Source organism: Syngnathoides biaculeatus, chromosome 15 (genome assembly GCF_019802595.1).
Source record: "Syngnathoides biaculeatus isolate LvHL_M chromosome 15, ASM1980259v1, whole genome shotgun sequence".
In the NCBI taxonomy this organism is placed as follows: domain Eukaryota; kingdom Metazoa; phylum Chordata; class Actinopteri; order Syngnathiformes; family Syngnathidae; genus Syngnathoides; species Syngnathoides biaculeatus.
The window spans coordinates 7,034,227-7,055,445 of NC_084654.1; the positions used below are offsets into that span (position 1 = coordinate 7,034,227).

General features: G+C 41.0%; 1 protein-coding gene across 6 annotated transcripts in view; it reads right to left on the minus strand.

Annotated features, from left to right (window-relative positions):
- Positions 1 to 21,219, minus strand: part of alk (ALK receptor tyrosine kinase) — a 453,734-nt gene that overhangs the window by 107,292 nt on the left and 325,223 nt on the right. For all 6 annotated transcript variants that reach the window (XM_061844090.1, XM_061844089.1, XM_061844092.1 and 3 more), the window contains one exon: positions 8,045 to 8,176. In XM_061844090.1, the coding sequence (XP_061700074.1) occupies positions 8,045 to 8,176 (132 nt within the window). The remainder of the gene's footprint in view (positions 1 to 8,044; positions 8,177 to 21,219) is intronic.

Here is a 21,219-nt window from a genome sequence, read left to right on the forward strand (position 1 = left end):
GCTCAGAAAATGCATGGATGGATCCAAAACTTGAAATTCATAAATACACCATAGCGCTCACTGCAACTGAGTACAGCCACAATACCAACATTAATAACTTAATACCGCTGATTGTGTCAATTAAAACTGACCACTATTACCATTGATGAATGATTAAATTAATGCCATTTATTGTCATTATACTCTGTAAAATGAAACTGGAGAGCTTCTTTTGTCTCAGTTAATACATAAAAGCAAGATAAAAAAATGAATAAAAACAACAATAAAAAATAATAAAAATAGATGTGTAAAATGAATGCATAAAATGCTCAAGATGTTGAAACTATGTGGCTAGAGGAAATAGTTCAGGGTGGTAATGGCTTTTGGAGGGAAAAAATGTTCCTCAGTCTGTTGGTCCTTGATTTTGCACATCTGTACCGCCTTCCAGATGGCAAGAGCTCAAACAGTTTAGAATTGAGGTGTGTAGTGTTTTTCATGTTCAGAGATCTGCCGAGGCACCGAGAGGAGTCAATGTCTGCCACGGTGAGCAGAGGGCAGCCAATGACCTTTTGTGCTGGTTTAATTGTCCTCTGAACCCTTGCTCTTTCTGCTTCAGTGCAGTTTTCATACCAGATGGAGACACTGTATGTCAGTAGGCTCTCATTGGATGAGCGGTAGAAGGTCAGCCACAACTTTGTACAGGTTTTTTTTGTTTTTCCTGAGGATTCTCAGAAAGTGGAGACGCTGTTGAACATTCTTGATTACTGCTGAGATATTGTCTGTCCAGGAGAGATCCTCAGTGACAAGGACTCTCAGGAACCTGAATGTGCGGAGCTGAATCAGTTCTGTTCCTCCTGAAATACACAAAGATCTCCTTTGTTTTTATACTGTTCAGTGCCGGATTGTTGTCTGAGCACCACGGTGTGAGCTTGTGGACCCCCTCTCGTTAGGGTGTCTCATCTCTCTTTGAGATCAGCCTGGCCACTGTTGTGTCATCAGCTAATTTAATGAAGATGTTATTTTTGTAGACTGAGCTGCAGTTGAAGGTGTAGAGACAATACAGGAGGGGGCTCACCACACAGCCCTGTATTGAGCTGGTGCTCAGTGTGTGGATGAAGGAAAGTTGGGTGCCGATTTTCGCAGTCTAGGGTCTATTGGTCCAAAATTCCCTGACCCAGGTGCATGTGAGAGCAGGAAGGCCCAGGATGTCCAGTTTTGTCATCAGAATGTCCAGTATGATTGTGTTAAAGGTGGAGTTGTAATCCACAAAGAGCGTTCTGCTGTAGCTCAGTAGTTGTTCCAACTGGCTCAACACAACATGCTAAGCGTTGATGACGGTTAGCATCTTTTGTGTACTTGAGTCCCGTGACGACCGAAAAACACATAAACAGAAACAGTAGCAGACAGTACGTGCCAACGGCAGCCACACTGGTAGGTGCCATCTTGAAAAATATCATCAGAATGTCATTAGGATTGGGGCCCGCTGTTGTTAATTGACAGGAGAAAGAGGGCAGCGCTAGCGTGAGTTTTCAGTGGAATGTAAACAGCTGGGATGACGGCTAAATTTAGCTCCTGTTAAGGCAGAATATTATATACAAGTCTTGGATTGAATATATTTTGTGCAACATTAAAATGCGCCATCCCCTTCTTTATTTTTGTAGCCTTCTAATGACAGCTCCTGGCTGGATTTTGCGAAAATAGATGTAAAGCATCACAGCCTCACAGTTCTGAGATCAGGGGTTCAATCCCGGACCGGCCTGTGTGGAGTTTGGTTGTTCTTCCTGTGCCTGCGTGGGTTTTCTCTAGGCACTCAAGTTTCCTCCCACATCCCAAAAACACACAACATTAATTGGACACTCTAAATTGCCCCTAGGTGTGATTGTGAGTACGACTGTTTGTCTTAATATGCCCTGGGATTGGTTGGCAACCAGTTCAGAGTGTACCCTGCCTCCTCAATAATAATAAAAGTGTGTGCAAAATGTTGTTAGAAAATTTAGTTTTGTAGAAGTATGTCATACTCTCTGCTTTAAAGAATATATTCATAATCATATAAGTACATTCACAGTTAATTCACAGCTGGAACATTTGAGGTCTGAGGGTGCACACTAAGTATGTTCACTTGTTCAGTGAAGATATTTCATTAATTTGTAGCTTATACTAAAAGCTGCTCCTTGTAATATGAAACCAGTGTTTTTTTTCTGTATAGTCAGAGCATCAATTTCCTTCTCCTTCATTTAGTTCACATCAGTATTTGCAGAGGGTTGCTGCCAGAGTCATAATGTGATTGCACATTAGTTTGTTGCACCATGACTATCTAAAATTACCACATCAGTCATTTATTTTCATTATTCATTTCTTTGCCCTCACATTCAGACATCACACAGTACAAAATCACCTTCAGCTCAGAATAAACACTTGCTTTCTTTCAAAATGAAGATCTTTCTATTTTAGCACATGAGATCAATTCTTGTGACGTCCTAATTTAATGAAAAATGTGTCTCCATCCTCCTTTCATCTTAAAATACATCAACCCATCGAATTATATGTCCGTGAGAATGCTCTTTCGTTAACGTTTTAAACCAGGGATTTTCAACCAGTGGGTCACATTCCAAAGTTGTTCATGGATAGTAAATAAACAATCAAGATGTTGGACTTTTGTTATTAAAAGCTGGCAAATGCTGAAAATTGGGCTAAATTTGAGCATTTCTCTTCATTTGATTTGACTAATGTCTTTAAGTTCTTAAGTATCATAAGTTCCATGCATCCATTTTCTGAGCCGCTTATACTCACAAGGGTTGCGGGAGTGCTGGAGCTGATCTCAGTTACAGTATCTTTTGGCAGGAGGCCGGGCACACCCTGATGTGGTTGCCAGCCAATCGCAGGGCACATATAAACAAACAACCATGTGCACTCACATTCACACCTACGGACATCATACGTTCATATCATCTACATCATAAGTAGTTTTCTAATATTAAATGTATTTAAATATTAGAAGCAAAATAAAAAGGCATTCCTAAAGAGTGAGTGGTTATATTTGTTTCTATTTATTTTGATTGGACATTTCATTGAAAACATACCAAAACATGATCCAAACCATACTGCCAAACTAACTCTCAATTGGTTTCAAAGGAAAAAAAAATACGTTGCGAGAACGGTTCCACTCTATCAAAAATGAAGCATCATTGAGAAGGTTAGACATGCACTTGTAACCAGTGTCGTTATGTTTTTCAACAATTAGTTTCCAAAGGCCTTGAGACACCTCTCTGCTCTTACCCATCATGAGATGCATCTTCACTCACACATTGGCAATGAAACCTTTGTAGAGGCCATCAATTAGGACTGAATTAGTTAATATTAATTTTCACTGACAAGGCGTTTAACCGATTCTTGATTTGATTATTCATAGATTTTAGGTGTTGTCTTGGCTTTCTATCCTTTCTGCACCTTCCTTTCTTCATGTGTTCTATACTTTTTCACTGTCATTCCACACTATAATACAACTTTATTTCTGGTCTTATTTGTTCTACTTTCTTTGTATGTGTGGATTACTTGGGTTGTTCCCAAAATCTGGTGAAAATGTTTTGCCACTCGCACCTTTGGAAAAATATTTAGTGAGAAAAATAGTGACGTGTTAAATGCTTATTTCAGCCGCTGTAAATGGAATGCAAACATCACACTACTCAGAAGCGACATTACTAGCAACACCAGAAACGTAGAGTGGCGGCCAATGGGTTCTTCATTTAATATGGACATAGAATTGAAGCAATCAGGATATATGGCAAAAGCCTTAAAATGTAACAACCCGGCTAGACCTGACATGCAGAGTGACTGCTTGTTTCATAGTAGTGCAGAGACTAAATTGGTGAAGCATGGAAAAGCAGTAGAACAGGTCCCGAATATAGTGTTGTCATTCACAAACAACTCATTCAGGTAAACCAAACTTTTGAGTGAAATGTACTGAATGTAATCATTTCATGAACTTTTCTCAGTTGAATTCAGCTCTGCATCGAGAGCAAAAATCTTGCCTGTGTTTTTTTTTATTGGGCTAGTAGTTATTTAAAGCTATTTTTCAAAATATACATTTACTTAGAACAAGAGCATCTCAAGGTCTTTAGAGTCCCTGTTTCCAACATCATTTAAGAGATAGCAATATTGTGTTCTGTTCAATTAGGTTGTTTTATTTAATTGACATGACTACAGAAAACATTTCAAGAAAAATAACCTGCTTAGGCAACAATTGCCAGGATTTGATCTCAAAACTGTGAGCCCAACACTCTACAGCTGCTCCACCATGCCACTCACTTACACTCATTGTTTTCAAAACTTCTCCATTCACCTTTCCCCATGTCTTCAATTTATGAGCATGCGCATATTGACAGTCCTGACATTTTCAAGTTTTCTTGTACTTAGTTAGCATGAGGAGAACAACAGCTGAAAGAAAAAGAGATATTTCAAAGCAAAGGTTTCATCGGGTAATAGGTAATATCCAGGATAAGGAAACAAGATTACCACTTAAATTGCATGCTTGTTTTCCCTTTGATGGTGGCAGTATTCCTCTGGAGTTGGATGGAATATGCTGAGGAGCACTTGGGTGTCAGATGAATTTCGATTGACAAAGATCAACTGGAGGAAGATCTGATTGAAATAAGTGAGAATGCATGTATGCATAATGATGCAGTGGCTAAACTGAATGCAGACTAAATTGCACCTCTACTCTATGTCAAAAGTCTTTGTGACTGACAAGCTTTGATCGTTGCTCCTGACTCTAGCTTTTCCTGTTAATTATCTATGGTGTCATTTATAAGGGATTACAATAAATTAAATTTAGGACATTCACCATTAGATCACAGAGAATTGTGTATTAGAGAGGGGATATGATGTAATTTGAATTGTGAGGGGTTGTGGTTAGTGATGTACATGAAAATAAAATATACAGCCTTAGATACAGTAGTCAGCTGTACTACACAGATAAATTGAATTATGGATCATTTCTGCTTGGCCTCAGTTGTAGAGGATAAAGGTAATGACTATTTTAAGAACAGATGGATGGGCTTTGAGAAAAACAAATGACAGCAGTACTTGATGTGTGTGCACACCCCACAGTAAGAAGGCAAGAAAAGGTGAATGGAGATTCTGTGAAATCATTTCCCAGTAGATTTATAGCAATATGTGTCCAAGGCATAATGTTTTGTCATATAAAATACTGTACATATTATTGATCACTCATGGACACTCGCGTGGATCAGTACTGTGTACCTCCATCACAGTCTGGTTTGGAGCCGCCACAATAAAGGACAAATTCCGACTGCAATGGACAATCAAAACAGCTGAACGGATTATCGGCACAACTCCACCCACTATTGAGGACTTACATGCAACGCGAACTAGGTCCAAAGCAGGCAGGATTCTTTCAGATCCTCCACATCCTGGCCACCAGCTCTTCTAGCTCCTTCCGTTGGGAAAGCACTTACAGATCAATGCAAGTCAAAACTACCAGGCATTCAAATAGTTTTTTCCCTCTGGCAATTAAGTCATTACATTCTTAAAAGTCTAGTGTCATCTCTATAAACATTCTAAAATAGATATTGAAATGAAAAATACATATAAGATTATTCACTTCAATGTCTACACGAAAAAATAAATATGAGCGGAGAGCACGTCATCAATGCGCAAAGTTGCGGAAGTCTCATTCGACATCCAAGTGGTCGCCATATTGGCTGCATTTACTGTCTGTGACTTCACCCCGGAGATTCGCCATTGAAAACACGTTGTGGCCCCTACTGGAGGACACGCCCCTTCAGACACGGAAACTCTTTTTGAAGAAAACATCTCACAACCGAGTGAAGTGTCTGGGGCAACATTACCCTATTGTTTTGAGCCATATTTAGATGACATGCGGATCACGGCCAAACCACCTCCCCGCCTTATCCACTTCCGCGCAGCGGTGATGAACGCCCACTTCCGCGGTGGACATGATCCACCGTGGCGACGAGCCACCTCGGCCGACAAAGCCCGCAGCAGGCTCTCCCTCGTCAACAAGGCTGGTAGCGATCCACAAGGCCAGTGGAGGCCGTCCTTCAGCAACATTCCAGAGTTCATTTACATTTCTTGGTTTTGTGTCAGAAACAGCATTTTTGATGTCATCCCACAAATTCTCGATTGGATTAAGGTCCGAGGATTGGGCTGGCCACTCCATGACATTAACTTTGTTGGTTGTTGTTGTAGATTTTTCATGTTTACTCATGTGTTTGGGGTTATTGTCTTGTTGAAACACCCATTTCAAGGGCATGTCCTCTTCAGCATAAGGCAAAATGATCTCCACGAATATTTTGACATATGCAATTCGATCCATGATCCCTGGATCCCTGGTATGTGATGAATAGACCCAATACCATAGTAGGAGAAACATGCCCATTTCATGACGCCTGTACTTTGGCTTATATTCAGAGTTTTGCAATCATCTCACAAGTTGTCTGTAGGCCCTGGACCCAAAAAGAACAATTTTACTCTCGCCAGTTTGCAAAATGGTCCTCCTTTTCTCTTTAGACCAGTTGATGTGTTCTTTGGCAAATTGTTGCCTCTTCTGCACATGCTTTTTTTTTTTTCCTAACAGAGGGACTTTATGGGGGATTCTTTTAAACACACAGACATCTTCTATCTGTCACAGTACTTACGGGTAATTCCAGGCAATCTTTGATCATCCTGGAGCTGATCATTGGCTGAGCCTTTGTCATTCTGCAATCTATTTTAATGGTTGTTTTCTGTTTTCTGCCACATGTCTCTGGTTTTGCTCTCCATTTTAAGGCTTTAGAGATCATTTCACCTGAACAGTCTACAGTTTTTTGCATCTCTTTATAAGGTTACCTTTCTTCTGAACTATGTGTTGAACGACCCATTTTCCTGAGGCTTTCAAGGAGAAATTCATGTTCAAGAGGTGCTGCCTTCATCTTGAAATAGGTGCCACCTGATTCACACCTGTTTTTCACAAAACTGACCTCACTGATTGAATGAACACTGCTATTTTTTTTAACATAACCCTTTAAAAAATTGCCTAATTCCACAGCCTTAAAAGTGTGTTTATCATGAATACTGGGCCTACTGCACATGCTGGTAACATGTTTGACTTGTAGCAAAAAAGAATATACAGACAATCTGGATTATGTATGTATGTATGGAAATTATATTTAATATTCAAGAAAATTAACGACTATAGCAAATGCCAAAGAATTTGGGACACCATATACTGTTTAAATATGATATACCAGACCTTCTCAATAATCCCACTCCCTATCCCCCACCCAACCTGGATTTAGAACCGCAGCAGGGCCAGAGGGAATTCATCTGGAAGAATCAATGGTGAAACTTGAATAAGATAGTGTTCTACCAAGACTTGGAACATAACAGAAAACTAAAAGTGCAAATGAATAGAAATAGCAACCCTGGAATATGTCAAGGGTGCGGAGTTCCTGGCATGTCCAACTGTACTATTTCAACTGTCTTTTTCTTTTCCTTATTGTAGGAAGAGATTGTGCATGACACAGTAATTGTTCTTCTCAGAGGCAGTATACAGTGATTTAATGAATGAAGCTGCCTTGCACCTGACCAACTCTTCAACTCGTGTGTCAAAATCTGAAGATGAAGATCAAACAGCATCCATCCATCTATCCATTTTCTGAGCTGCTTATCCTCACGAGGTTTGTAGGAATGATGGAGCCTATCCCAGCTGTCATCGGGCAGGAGCCAGGGTACACCCTGAACTAAGGTTGCCAGCCAATTGTAGGGTACATGTAGACAGACAACACTCGCATTCACAATCACACCTTGGGGCAATTTAAAGTCTCCAATGAATGCATGTTTTTGGGATGTGGGAGGAAAACGGAGTGCTTGGAGAAAACCAACACAGGCACGGGGAGATCATACTAACTATACACAGGCGGGGCCAGGATTTGAACTTTGGTCCTATGAACTGTGACGCCAGTGCATTACAGGTGCACCATCGCATCACTGGTCAAACAGGATCCATGTGATAATGTAACTCGTTCCTAGGTCTTATTATACTTACGGCATCGCTCGCCCTCATCATCCCCAAGTGGACAGTCGGTTCTGAAGTCACATAGTTTGTCCAGCGTGATCATGGGTCCCGCATAACAGTGGTACTGGCCCTTGAGGGTTATGGTAGGACCTGCTGAGGAAGCTTGAAAGACAAATGGAAGAAACATACTCATGAATAATAATTTTGTTACATGTGACGATTTGTATTGATGATAATGAACAAAGATTTGCCACATTGCAATACAAAAGAATGCATCTTTGGTGGAGTATGTGTCTAGCACATCTGCCTTACAGACAGAGTCTTTCGGCAAAAAAGCTTTCTCCTAACACTCTTACTTCCAACAATATTCTATTAATATGTATGCTTGATTCGTTGAAGACTGAATTTGCCATGTGATTGGTGTGTGGTAACTGAGTCTCAGAACCAAAGGTTATGACTTTTTGTGTAACCGTGGGGTCAGTCCTAAGACCCCTATTTTTCAATCTTTGGATGCTTCCCCCCCAACCCCCCACCCCCCGGGAACCGGTCACTTTAACATGGTTGAGGGGTTTGTATATGTGTTTTGTGTATCCTGTTTCTAGGACCACTGTGGCATTTTTTTCATGATCAAAGCGGTACCAATAGTTTTGTCTCCATACACACAAACAAGACTATATTAGGCTTTAAAATCTAAATGATTATCTGTGGACTTCATTAGGTTCCTTAACCATGGCAACAAAATGTTCTCTTAACACATTTGAAAGCATGTTAAGCAATGGAATAGACCTGTAAATATCAAGGGTGTCTTCTTTAACAGCAAAGAGAGAGAGGAGAGAGAGAGAGAGAGGAGAGAGAGAGAGAGAGAGAGAGAGAGAGGAGAGAGAGAGAGAGAGAGAGAGAGAGAGAGAGAGAGTACAAACACACATACTATGCATTTATTTCCTTGTCAGAATTACAATTCATGTAAAATACAAAACATAAATTAGATGAGCAGGTAAACAACTTATAAATAGGGGAAAATCTACAGTTACACTGCAGAACTTACATCAGTCATGGACAGGGGCTAATTTATGTCATGCTTACAAAGCATGTGACATCCTGAGGCTACCTTGTACCAAGATAAATAACTTGCACATGTCTGCATCAGTATCTGACTTTGAGTGCAGTATTCATCACAATAACAACAAGTAAAACCTATTACCCAAATACTCTTGCAGGTAATAATATTTAAGATCTTTGTCTTCCCCCCACCACAAGAAAATGTGTACTCACTTTGGTTTGAAATCAGGATTATGAACAACGATGTTGTGCCGCAGGGAGATTTATTGTACATGTATATGCAAATCAGAGCAGTGATACTGAAGATTACTGGGATAGACTCTGGCGCGCCCGTGACCCTTGTGAGGATCAGCAGCTCTGAAAATGGATGGATATTGCTGATCCTGTATTCCCAAACAGAGGAAACCACAATCCCAATCCTCGGAAGCTGATTACAGTAATGAAAAAAATAGCGATAAAGGGTTCTGCTTCTCATTATCTTTAGTTACCCCCTTTTTCATATTGGTAAAAACGAGTTTTTAGCATGAGTCACGAGATGACTTTCTCAAGAATTGCTTTGATCTATTATGGACTTTTGTTTTTATATGCAAGCCAAAAAGAGAGCTGAAAGTCTAATGTTTCCTTCTAGTTTGCTGAGGGGTTATCCTGTGTGAGATGTTTCTTCTGAGCTGATTAGATAGGCAGTAAAATCATTCAAACGGGGAGGCTATGTTTTGATGGGTGTGTGTTTTATTAACTAGGATTTAAAAAAAATAAAACAATTTACAAATGTGTAACATGGAATTTGTTCTTACTGTTCGGGTGCTGACAAGCGTATGTAAAGTAAAACATATTTTCTACATTTGTGAACAGTGGGGCAAAGTTAAATAGCAGTTAGTCCTGATCGCTATTTCACACCATGTTGGTACTTGTTTCAATCAGTCCATCCATCCAGCCATCCATTTTCTTAGCTGTTTATCCTCACGAAGGTCGCAGGAGTGCTGGAGAAAATCACAGCTGTCGTTGGGTAGGAGGCATGGTACACCCTGAACTAGCTAATTAATTAATTATTATTAACTAATTAGCTAGCTAATCACAGGGCACAGAGACAGACAACAAATCACACTTTGGGGCAAGTGTTCAATTAATGCATGGTTTTGGGATGTGGGAGGAAACTGGAGTGCCTGGAGAAAACCCACCCTGGCATGGGGAGAACATGCAAACTCCAAACAGGCAGGCCCAGGATTTGAACCCCGGTCCTCCGAACTGTGAGGCCAACGCTCTACCAGTGCTTTACTGTGTCGGCTGCTTGTTTTAATCTCTGACTTTTGTTTTTTTAATGATTGAAGTTGCACTTTGTTGATACTGTATGACACAACAGCACTGTTGCCTTTACAGTTTAGCCTCGTCAAAGGTCTGCACCTTATTCAATGAAGCAAATGTTCTTTCCGATATTTTGCATTTAACCCTTTTGCATTTAGGCCCAGTTACCACTGTCGAAGGTAGTGTAAAAAGTAAATCCAGTGAAATGTTTTCCTGGCTCCAGAAAGCCAGCGTGAAGTGGATCTGACCAGACCTGTCACACAGGTAATAATTACATCCCTATTACTGATTATATTACTCATGCAATATAATGAACAAGATATGTGCCATATTGTCTGATTAAAAATCTTTACAATACCCAGATGTTAATACTTACTCTACTTTTATACCATTGTAATGGACACCTTCTCCCCAGACAGCACCATGACCCCCAACCTCTGACTGGATCTGCATTCCCTTTCTTCGCTCACCCAACCAAGATAGACGGCTATGGGGATTCATGGTTTATCTCACCTGGACACTAAATGAATTAACAGACAGTCCGAAGGAGCGCATTAAAGCGGAGAAAGGAATTCTGACTTGTCACCCATCCTGACCCCCCAAAAGTGTACTTCTTTATAAGATAAAATAATTTAATTTCACAGTTTAAACTCCAAATCATGCTAATCCTAAAGTAATGTTGGCGTTGCTTTCATCATTCATGAATTGTATCCAAACCAATATGTGCTACAACATAATATGGATAGTCTTTCAAATGTGAATCACTGTTTGTTTTTTACCTCTTTGTTATAAATTGTGAGATGACTGATTTTAATTCCTCAAGTGACAGTTTTATTCTATTCTATTCTATTCTATTCTATTCTATTCTATTCTATTTTTGTTTCACGTGCTACTGAATTCTGTCGTTTGTCTCAAGAAATGATGGGAGGAAAGTTTGAAAAACAAAAATAAATTAGCATCTGTGATCCCCGCCCACTTCTAAATCATAAAAAAGACATTTGCCTTGACAAATGAATTTAGTGATGTCACAGCAGCTAGGCACTATCCAGCTCAGTTTTTCAAGTGAAAAGTGCAGTGACATTTGTTGGCAAAAATAGACATACCAACCTCAGGAAAAGGCAAATGTACCATTTCAAATAAGTGAAATGACGTTCATAAACGTAAGGCACCATGTGTCTGGTTGCAGTCGAGCAATATGCATTTATTCAAGACATGTATAATGCATTCATTGAGCTTCTTCTCAGTTTACTGCAAGCACAACAATTCATCACTAGAAGAAAAGAAGCTGTCCTCAAAGCTGAGCGCGAGGCATGTTAAATCCATCTATTTCTATTAGCTCAGTGACAGTTCCACAAACACCCCAAAGTGGCTATGTTTCTAAGGCTTAAGCTTTCTGAGTTGGAAATTTGGCTGGATCTAGCTGTTGGAATGCTGACCGATCTTCTTCTTCTTTTCCTTTCGGCTTGTCCCGTTAGGGGTCGCCACAGCGTGTCATCTTTTGCCATCTTAGCCTATCTCCTGCATCTTCCTCTCTAACCCCAACTGCCCTCATTTCTTCCCTCACCACGTCCATAAACCTTCTCTTTGGTCTTCCTCTCGCTCTTTTGCTTGGGAGCTCCATCCTCAGCATCCTTCTACCAATATACTCACTCTCTCGCCTCTGAACATGTCCAAACCATCGAAGTCTGCTCTCTCGAATCTTGTCTCCAAAACATCCAACTTTGGCTGTCCCTCTAATGAGCTCATTTCTAATCCTATCCAACCTGGTCACTCCGAGCGAGAACCTCAACATCTTCATTTCTGCCACCTCCAGTTCTGCTTCCTGTTGTTTCTTCAGTGCCACCGTCTCTAATCCGTACATCATGGCCGGCCTCACCACTGTTTTGTAAACTTTGCCCTTCATCCTAGCAGACACTCTTCTGTCACATAACACACCAGACACCTTTCGCCAGCTGTTCCAACCTGCTTGGACCCGTTTCTTCACTTCCTGACCACACTCTCCATTGCTCTGTATTGTTGACCCCAAGTATTTGAAGTCATCCACCCTCGCTATCTCTTCTCCCTGTAGCCTCACTCTTCCCCCTCTACTTTTCTCATTCACGCACATGTCCTTAAATCACACTTTTCAGATTGGGACAAGACGCCAGTTAGTCAGGGATCAATTGACTGTGGGACTTATAGAGTGCTTTGTTATCCATGTGCTCATGGGGTTGGTTTGGCATTGTGAGGTGGATGATGTATGAGATTACCTGGAGAGTTGAACTGAGTGCACCAAAGATTCTAGTAGGCTACAGCTAGATGTACAACATATAGGCCTTGTACAGACCTGTAGGAAAATCAGGTTTTTTTTAAATTAAATTTGATCTTTATTCTCTACTGTAATGTCATTTATAAGTAACCACATAAGTATATAAGTAAGTAAGTATATATAAGTATAAGTAAATATAACTAACTAACTAACTAACTAACATATAAGTAACTACATAAGCCGACTGACTTGTCTGCATGGGTGCTGATGATGACAATGTAGACAGTACTTAGAATGGCAAAGCCATAAACAAAGAGAGTCTGTGAGTATGTCCAAGTGAAACAATCTGAAAACATTACAGCTGTAAAAAGATGACAACAAAGCCTTACATTGTACTTACTGTGCAGTATATTGAAACAAAGGTTTTACTATAGCATACACCTCGTGCCTCTTGTCAGCTTTCTTTTCCTTGCATACAAACGTGCATTCTCCATCTCAAACTGGCTCTGCATGACTCTGAGCAAAGTACAGTAATCCTTCGTTTTTTTGCGGTTAATTTGTACCAGACCCACACGTGAAAAGTGAAAAACCGCCAAGTAGAGATAAATTGAATTTATTTATTTATTTATTTTTTTATTGCTTCATAGGTCCTTGTTGTCCTGCTGGGGATGCGGCATTATACCCTATCAATGTGGTTTCCCGCTACAGTACTGTACTACTGTATGCTGGCATTTTTAAATTTTTAAATTTATTTTCATTTTCATGTTTTTTGTTGTTGTTGCTTTATTGGTCCATGTCGTCACGCTGGGAATGGTGCATTAGTACGTTGGGATCCGGCTTTTTTTTTTTTATCCGTAAATCTGCGATGCACTGAATCTGCAATAGGTGATCCGCGAAATAGAGAGGGATTGCTGTATTCCAGTATATGAATGCGCAACCAAATTCAACTCTTTACAATATATTATTGAATAGGACACATTTCTGGCCATAGCGATACACAAACATTTGATATGAAGTTGCAGTAATAAACAAATTCATGACGTGCATGTTTTGGCAATAATTTGACAAATATAAACAGGCCTGGCTTGGGAACACCTTGGGATCCTGAAGGAAGAGCTGGATGAAGTGGCTGGGGAATGGGAAGTCTGGGTATTCATGCTAAAGCTCTAGCTCCCGTGACCCAAATGCGGGGGCAATAAGCAGTAGAAGATGATTTACATTTGACAGACGGGAGCATCCACACTGAAGACTATCCATCCATTCATTTACTTAAGTCGTTTATGAGGGTCATGGCAGTGCTGGAGTCAATCCCAGCTGTCAACGAGGAGGCAGGGTACACCCTGAACAGGTTGAGACGGACAACCGTCATACTCACAATCACACCTAAGGGCAGTTTAGAGTCTCCAATTAATGCATATTGTTGGGATGTGGGAGGAAACCAGACAACCCCGAGAAAACCAGACAAAATTAATAGATGTGTCATTGGTTGAAAGTTAAGAGAGGATATTTCCTGATCAGAGCATCTAATTTCTTCATGTGTAGGACATAAAATGTTTGGCAACCATAACTATTGTTTTAGCAAAATATGTTGAGGGGGTATAAAATATACATACTGTAGTTGAATTTTATAATTTTTCATCCATCCATCCAGCTATCCATCCATCCATCCATCCATTTTCTTAGCCGCTTATCCTCATGATGGTCGCGGGAGTGCTGGAGTCTATCCCAGCTATCAATGGGCAGTAGGCAGGGTACACCCGGACCTGGTTGCCAGCCAATCGCAGGGCACATTGAGACAAACAGCCGCAGTCACATCACACTTAAGGGCAATTTAGAATGTTGATTTTAATTTTAGACTAGAGTCAAAAATATTTTATAGAATGGTAACCAAACAGCAATCTCCAGAAAGTTCTATTTCCTGTAACTTTCATCAGCATGGTGGAATAGTGGCGTAGTTGTAGAGCATTGGCCTCACGATTCTGAGGGCCGGGGTTCAAATCCAGGACCCGCCGGTGTGGAGATTGCATGTTCTCCCCGTGCCTGAGTGGGTTTTCTCTGGGCGCTCTGGTTTCCTCCGACATCCCTGAGACATGCATTAATTGGAAACTCTGAATGGCCCCTGGGTGTGATTGTGAGTGCAACTGTTGTCTGTCTCCATGTGCCCAGTGATTGGCTGGCAACCTGTTCATGGTGTACCCTACCTCCTCCTCGATGATAGCTGGGCTAGACACCAACACTCCCATGACTCTCGTGAGGATAAGCGGCTCAGAAAATGGATGGATAGATATTTTAGGCATTAGTATTTAATCGGTAAGAACTCAAGACTTTGTAAATATGGGTCAAAGTTTGAATCCTGCTGATACTATACTGTGTATATCTCAAGCCTCGAAAAAAAAAATCTAGTATCTCTAGGGACCAGCTTTGCCCATCACTTCTTCATTTGAGGAGTAACTTTGTAATTTTTGAGTAGCAATGTTTTTGCAGGCTTATTGTACAGGGACCCGAAGCAAGGGTTTTCTGAAACAATAACAACATAACAATATAACTGAGGATTTGAAAGTAGGGCTGCAGCTAACAGATATGTTAATAGGCCCTACTTGAGTATTCTCGTGAAAATTCTATCTAACAATCAAGTATTTGGATACACAACATTTTTGCTCAGTTAAAGACCAGTTTTGAATACAAAAAAAATTAGGAAAATAAGAACTATCATTAAACAAGTAACACCTAATTCATCCATCCATCCATTTCTATACCACTTATTCTCACAAGAGTTGCAGACATGCTGGAGCTTTTCGCAGGGGGAGGCGGAGTACACACTGGTCGCCAGCCAATAAGAATAATGCCCAAATGGTTTAATTTTTCATATAATCAACAGTTTTTATTTCTTAAATTGAAATTGTCCATAAAAGACATGACATTAAATTAAAAAAAGCAATTGTGGATCTTCACTGAAGCAGCTAATATTTTAAAATTTTGTGACATATTAATACATCATTTTACACTTGAGACTATGCCTGGAAACTGTGAGTCCTCCAACTTTCAATCTAAGAAAACAGAATAAACCTCTGCTCTATTTGCTTCGGGATCCTGCTAGATTACTGATTTTCATAACAGTTGTTACAGTTTTTATGTTGTTTGTACGATATTTTTGTTCACATTTAATATTTATACATTGCTCTTACTCGCCCTCAATATATTACCATGTATATTTTGGTCTGGCAACAAGATTGGTTAGAGCATCTGCCTCAGAGTTTGGAAATTGGGGTTCAAATCCTGGCACCTCCTTTTTGACATCTGCATCTGCATCTCACGTCTACATGTGTTTTCTCCAGGCACGCCAGACCCTAAATTGGTCATCGGTGAGAATGAAGGAAGATTAAAACCTGACCTCGGTTCTGTTATTGGACTTCTGTGCACATCACAGATTGACCATAAAGAACACAGTTATCCAGCATAACAGTGTCCATATGTGCACTCCGCACCAGGTAGATATAAGGTTGCCTTTCCTATCTCAGCGAGGTTGTTAAAAAGCAACTCAGTCGGAAGGCCTCAACGGTGGATGAAACTCGCCCAGTGTTTTTAAAGGGTTTGGATGTTGTTGGGCTGTCCTGGTTGACAAGCCTCTGCAACATCAGGTGGACATCCGGACAGTGCATCTGGATTGACAGGAAGGGGTAGTGGTCTCCCTTTATAGGAAGGGGGACTGGAGAGTGTGTACCAATTATAAGGGGTTCACACTCTTCAGGTCAGGTTGGTAAGGTCTATTCAGGTGTGCTGGAGAGGAGGGTCCATTGTGAAGTCGAATCTCGGATTCAGGAGGGCAGTGTGGTTTTCGTTCTGGCCGTGGATCTGTGTACCAGCTCTACATTCTTAGGAGGGTTATCGAGGGGGCATGGGAGTATGCCCAACTAATATTCATGTTTTGTGGACTAGAAGAAGGCATTCGACCGTGTCCCTGGGGAAGTTCTGTGGGGAATGCTTCGGGAGTATGGGTTACCAGACCCACTGGTACAGGCTGTTCGGTCCCTATATGAACATTGTCAGAGTTTGGTCAGCATGGCCATCAGTAAGTTGGACTCATTTTCAGTGACGATTGGACTCTGCCAAGGCTTCGCTTTGCCACCAATTCTCTTCAGAGCTTGTATGTACATAATTACTAGGCTTAGAGGGGATCCGGTTTGATGGATTTAGTATCGCATCACTGCATTTTGCAGATTATGTGGTTCTCTTTGCTTCGAAATGCATTTCCTCGGCAGGGTGTTTGCGCTCTTGCTTAGAGGTAGGATGAGAAGCTCAGTCACCAGATCAACAGCTGATCTTCCACAGGGAGAGGAGCCATGTGAGGTGTCTCAGGCATTTGATAAGGGTGTCTCACTGTTGAGGTAGTTCCACCTGGGATGAGACTTCAGTGTGAGACAATGTTGCCTTGTGATCCCTCAGAGGAGTTCGATGAAGTGATTGGGGACAATAATGTTACTGCACAGACGGTTGTACGGATGGATCAAGGAGACACCTCTGCAAGACATTGTGTATCAAAAAGGAGCAACTAGTGTTTTGTGACCACTCCGAATGAAAAAAAAAATGTGGCCTCAATAAATCTAAATTCAAAATTGTAATCTCCTGTATGCTGTCATGACAAGCACAGTCTTGCTATATGGAGTGACAAAACAAGTACTGGCAGGAGAGGACTGAAGAGAAGATATGAGATTTACATGAAGATAAACAGTAGCTGGGATGCAAAAGATGGATTCTGCAAAATTTCCTGCTGGACACTTTACAGGTCAAGAGGTGTTTTGTCATGAATTCAATTAACTGCATAAAGGTAGGCTCGATTGGGCCCAGCTCTGTCCAATTCCGATTACTATCTGTCATGCTCCTAGTGGGGGAACCTGCAGCACACAAGGAACAATGCAAGGAGCACTACTCTTCCATTTAAGTGAAACCACTAGTTGAATGATAAATCAGACCCTTTATTGCAAAATGATTATCATATTACTATCCATCCATCCAACCATCCAATCCATTGCCGGTTATCCTCACGAGGGTTGCGGAGAGTGCCAGAGCCTATCCCAGCTGTCAACGGGCAGGAGGCAGGGTACACCCTGAACTGGTTGCCAGCCAATCGCGGGGCACATGTAGACAAACAGCCGCACTCACAATCACATCAAGAGCAATTTAGAGTGTCCAATTAATGTTGCATGTTTTTGGGATGTTGGAGGAAACCGGAGTGCTCAGAGAAAACCCACGCAGGCACGAGGAGAACATGCAAACTCCACACAGGCAAGTCCGGGATTGAACCCAGGACCTCAGAACTGTGAGGCCAACGCTTTACCACCTAAGCCTCCGTGCCGCCTATCATATTACTAAATGTGTAAAAACGTATTAGTCGTCCATGAATGTGAAATTACTCCAAGCAACATTGGGTACACAGAGAGCACTGTAATATTTAAGCAATTGTACAGAGCTGAGGGACTAAACCCACATTTTCGGTGGGGGACAAAAATACATTGTATGTGCCAGCTATTCAGTTGAGTTCATTGAATAAAAATTAAATGGAATAATCTGGGCGGCATGGTGACAGAGTACTTAGCAGATCTCTGTCACAGTTCTGATTAGCAGGGTTAAAATCCATGCAGGCACGGGGAGAACATCAGGATTTGAACCCTAGCCCTCAAAACTGTGAGGCAGATGCTCTAACCAGTCATTTACCATGCTGCCTTTATGATTATATACTGTACAATAGGTGCTTTGCCTCATAAACAGAGTATACTTCACATTGTAATATGCTGAGCGGGTTAGCTTGTAGGTACCTCTGAGGTGTGGTTGGGATCATCTGTGATCATCTAGTCAAACGGAGGCACATTCGCATCTCGAGTATTGGTCCCTCTCTCACTCTCTCTCTCTATCTACCTATGCCTGGGCAGAAGTGATGGGGCTGACAGTTCTTTTAAGTGTAGTGAATTACTGAATCAGTTCCTTAAAAAGATTCATTCAACAGATTTGGTCATGGAATCGTTCTCTTCTTTTTCATAAAATAATTCAAGTGCTTCCTATTTCTGTTAATGATCCATCTCTGAGGTTCATGTTCACTTAACACGTTCACAGAAAAACTATATGCATTGTTGTTGTATTTTGAAGTGATTAGGGGCGGAGGAGGAGGAGGATTAGGAGGAGGAGTGAAGCTCCAGGGAGAAGAGATAGCGAGGGTGGATGACTTCAAATTCTTGGGGTCAACAAGCTTCTCATTGGTCATTTGCATTGCTGGAGAGTCTCAAGTTAGTCTCACTTTCGCCTGCACGCTGGCCGCTCATTGGTGATTTGCTGGATATTTAGAAGTGAGTGACAAAATACTTCAACAGTTCTGTTTCCATTCCCAGGCATTCTCACGACAGCGAGCGGCGGACAAGCATAAAGATTAATCATTTCATGTACTGATTCGATTCATTTGCTGCACTGAAAAGATTTGTTCTTTTGAAAGAAACATTTGTGAATGTAACAATGCTACTGACCAACCAACAGTAAGACCCACAAAAAGCATCATATGAAAGCTTTGGAGGAGGCTCTGAATTTGGTGAAGTCGATTGACATTTTTCCTTTATTAAAATAATAGTCAAGTAATAAAAATTCTGGTTGTGTTCATCTGAGATGACACGCTGTGGCGACCCCTAAAGGGAAAAGCCGAAAGAAAGTATGTATGTATGTCTATTGAGGGCAGCACAGTTGCGCAGCTGTAGAGCATTAGCCTCACAGTTCTAAGTACCATGGTTCAATGCTTGCCTTGCCCGTGTGGAGTTTGCATGTTCTCATCGTGCCTGTGTGGGTTTTTTCCAGGCACTCTGGTTTCCTCCCACATCCCAAAAATATGTAACATTAATTGGACACTCTAAACTGCACCTACGTGTGATTGTGAGCATGAACGTTGTCTGTCTCACTGTTTCCTGTGATTGGCTGGTACCCAGTTCAGGGTATACCCTGCCTCTTGCCCTTGACAGCTGGGATAGGCTCCCGTGGCCCTTGTGAGGATAAGCAGCTAAGAAAATGGATGGATGGATGGATGGATGGATGTCTATTGAGATGAATATACCTGTAAAATGGCTGTAGTTCCTGACTGCCAATTTCTGTGAAACCTATAATTTAAGACGAGTCTACAAATCAATTGCATACAGTATGACCCTTACATTGCTGATGGGAGCAACAACACTGTCACTTTTCAGATACCTGGGAACCTATCTACAATACATGCAGAGATGGTTTAATTTGTTTTCAAGTATCGATGGGAAGGTTTTATGAGTATTAATGAATGCTATCTTTGCCCTATACTCCTTGGATTGTTTTAATTTCCATTTTGCATGAATGAAATAATGCTACTCCTGTACCATATTCAATAACTTTTTGATCATGTTGAACTGTAGCTCTTGCATATATATTATGTCTTGAATTGCGACACAGGTGAGAAATCAATACATAATGAAAGGGGATTGAGGAAAAACAGCGCCCACTTATCGAGTTTATTCAATCTCAATACATGCCATCCTTCAACTTATACACATGCATATAAAGTGTATAGAGGTTTCAGTCAGTCTGTACTTTTTGTCTGCGATGTAGAGACAAAATTGAAAACTCAATTACAGGGTTATTCTGAGGATGCAGAGGATTTTGAAAGGAAAACCTCTGAACCTGACACAGAACAGCATTTTCCTCACCCATCCATCTAAATGTGCCGCTCTGTCCACTCCACCAGTTTCCACAGACCAATTTGGCCCATTGCCTCTCCGGGGCCATGTGAGATTGATGGGCCTAGGGACACCCGCATGCTACTGTGTACCTAATCGCAAAGTACAGACTTGCTGTAACGCTCCATTAAGGGCCTACAGGAGTATGGTGTAATGGTTAAGAAAATGCGACAGGGAAGGGAAGGTCACTAGTTCAAATTCCCTACAGGTTTCAGTACTTCCTTGTCCTCTGTTACATGTCCAATTGGAAAAAAAAAAAAATTAATAGTGCCAGGTTGTCGGGTAGTACATACCGAAAATATGCTCTTCAGTGAGGAAACTCCATTTTGGTAATGAATTATGTCTGACTTTTTTCTTTCCACGCTGATAAAACAATGTTGAGGCATAGAATGGACTCACATAATCAAATAATGAGCTTGTTAGTCATCCAGGTGGTTTCTGTTTCCTTCCAGGATGAGAGACACACACACTGTGTAAGATTGTCATTGAAAGTTTTTTTTTCCGAGACCATCTTGATCACGGTGAAGAACTACCTGATGGGAGTATTCTAACTTCCTGTCATGAGGGTACACTCCAGAGACAGAATACCAGGAAACTTACTTAAGAGGCAACAAAATTGGATTGCTTGTTGGTCCCGTGACTGATGAGTTCATTAAAGCGGAGGGGTATGGAGAAAGAAGTCCAACCATAGCATCATTCAATCATCCTGTTTTGAAGAAGTCTCCATTAACTTCCCCAGCTTGAGCAATAAGGGCAAACAGAATTTCATACCGAATGTGCAGTTTTGAAATGTTTCACACACAAATTGCAACATTGCTCGGTTCAAACAGAGTTGAAGGGACAAATGAAAGCACTACATG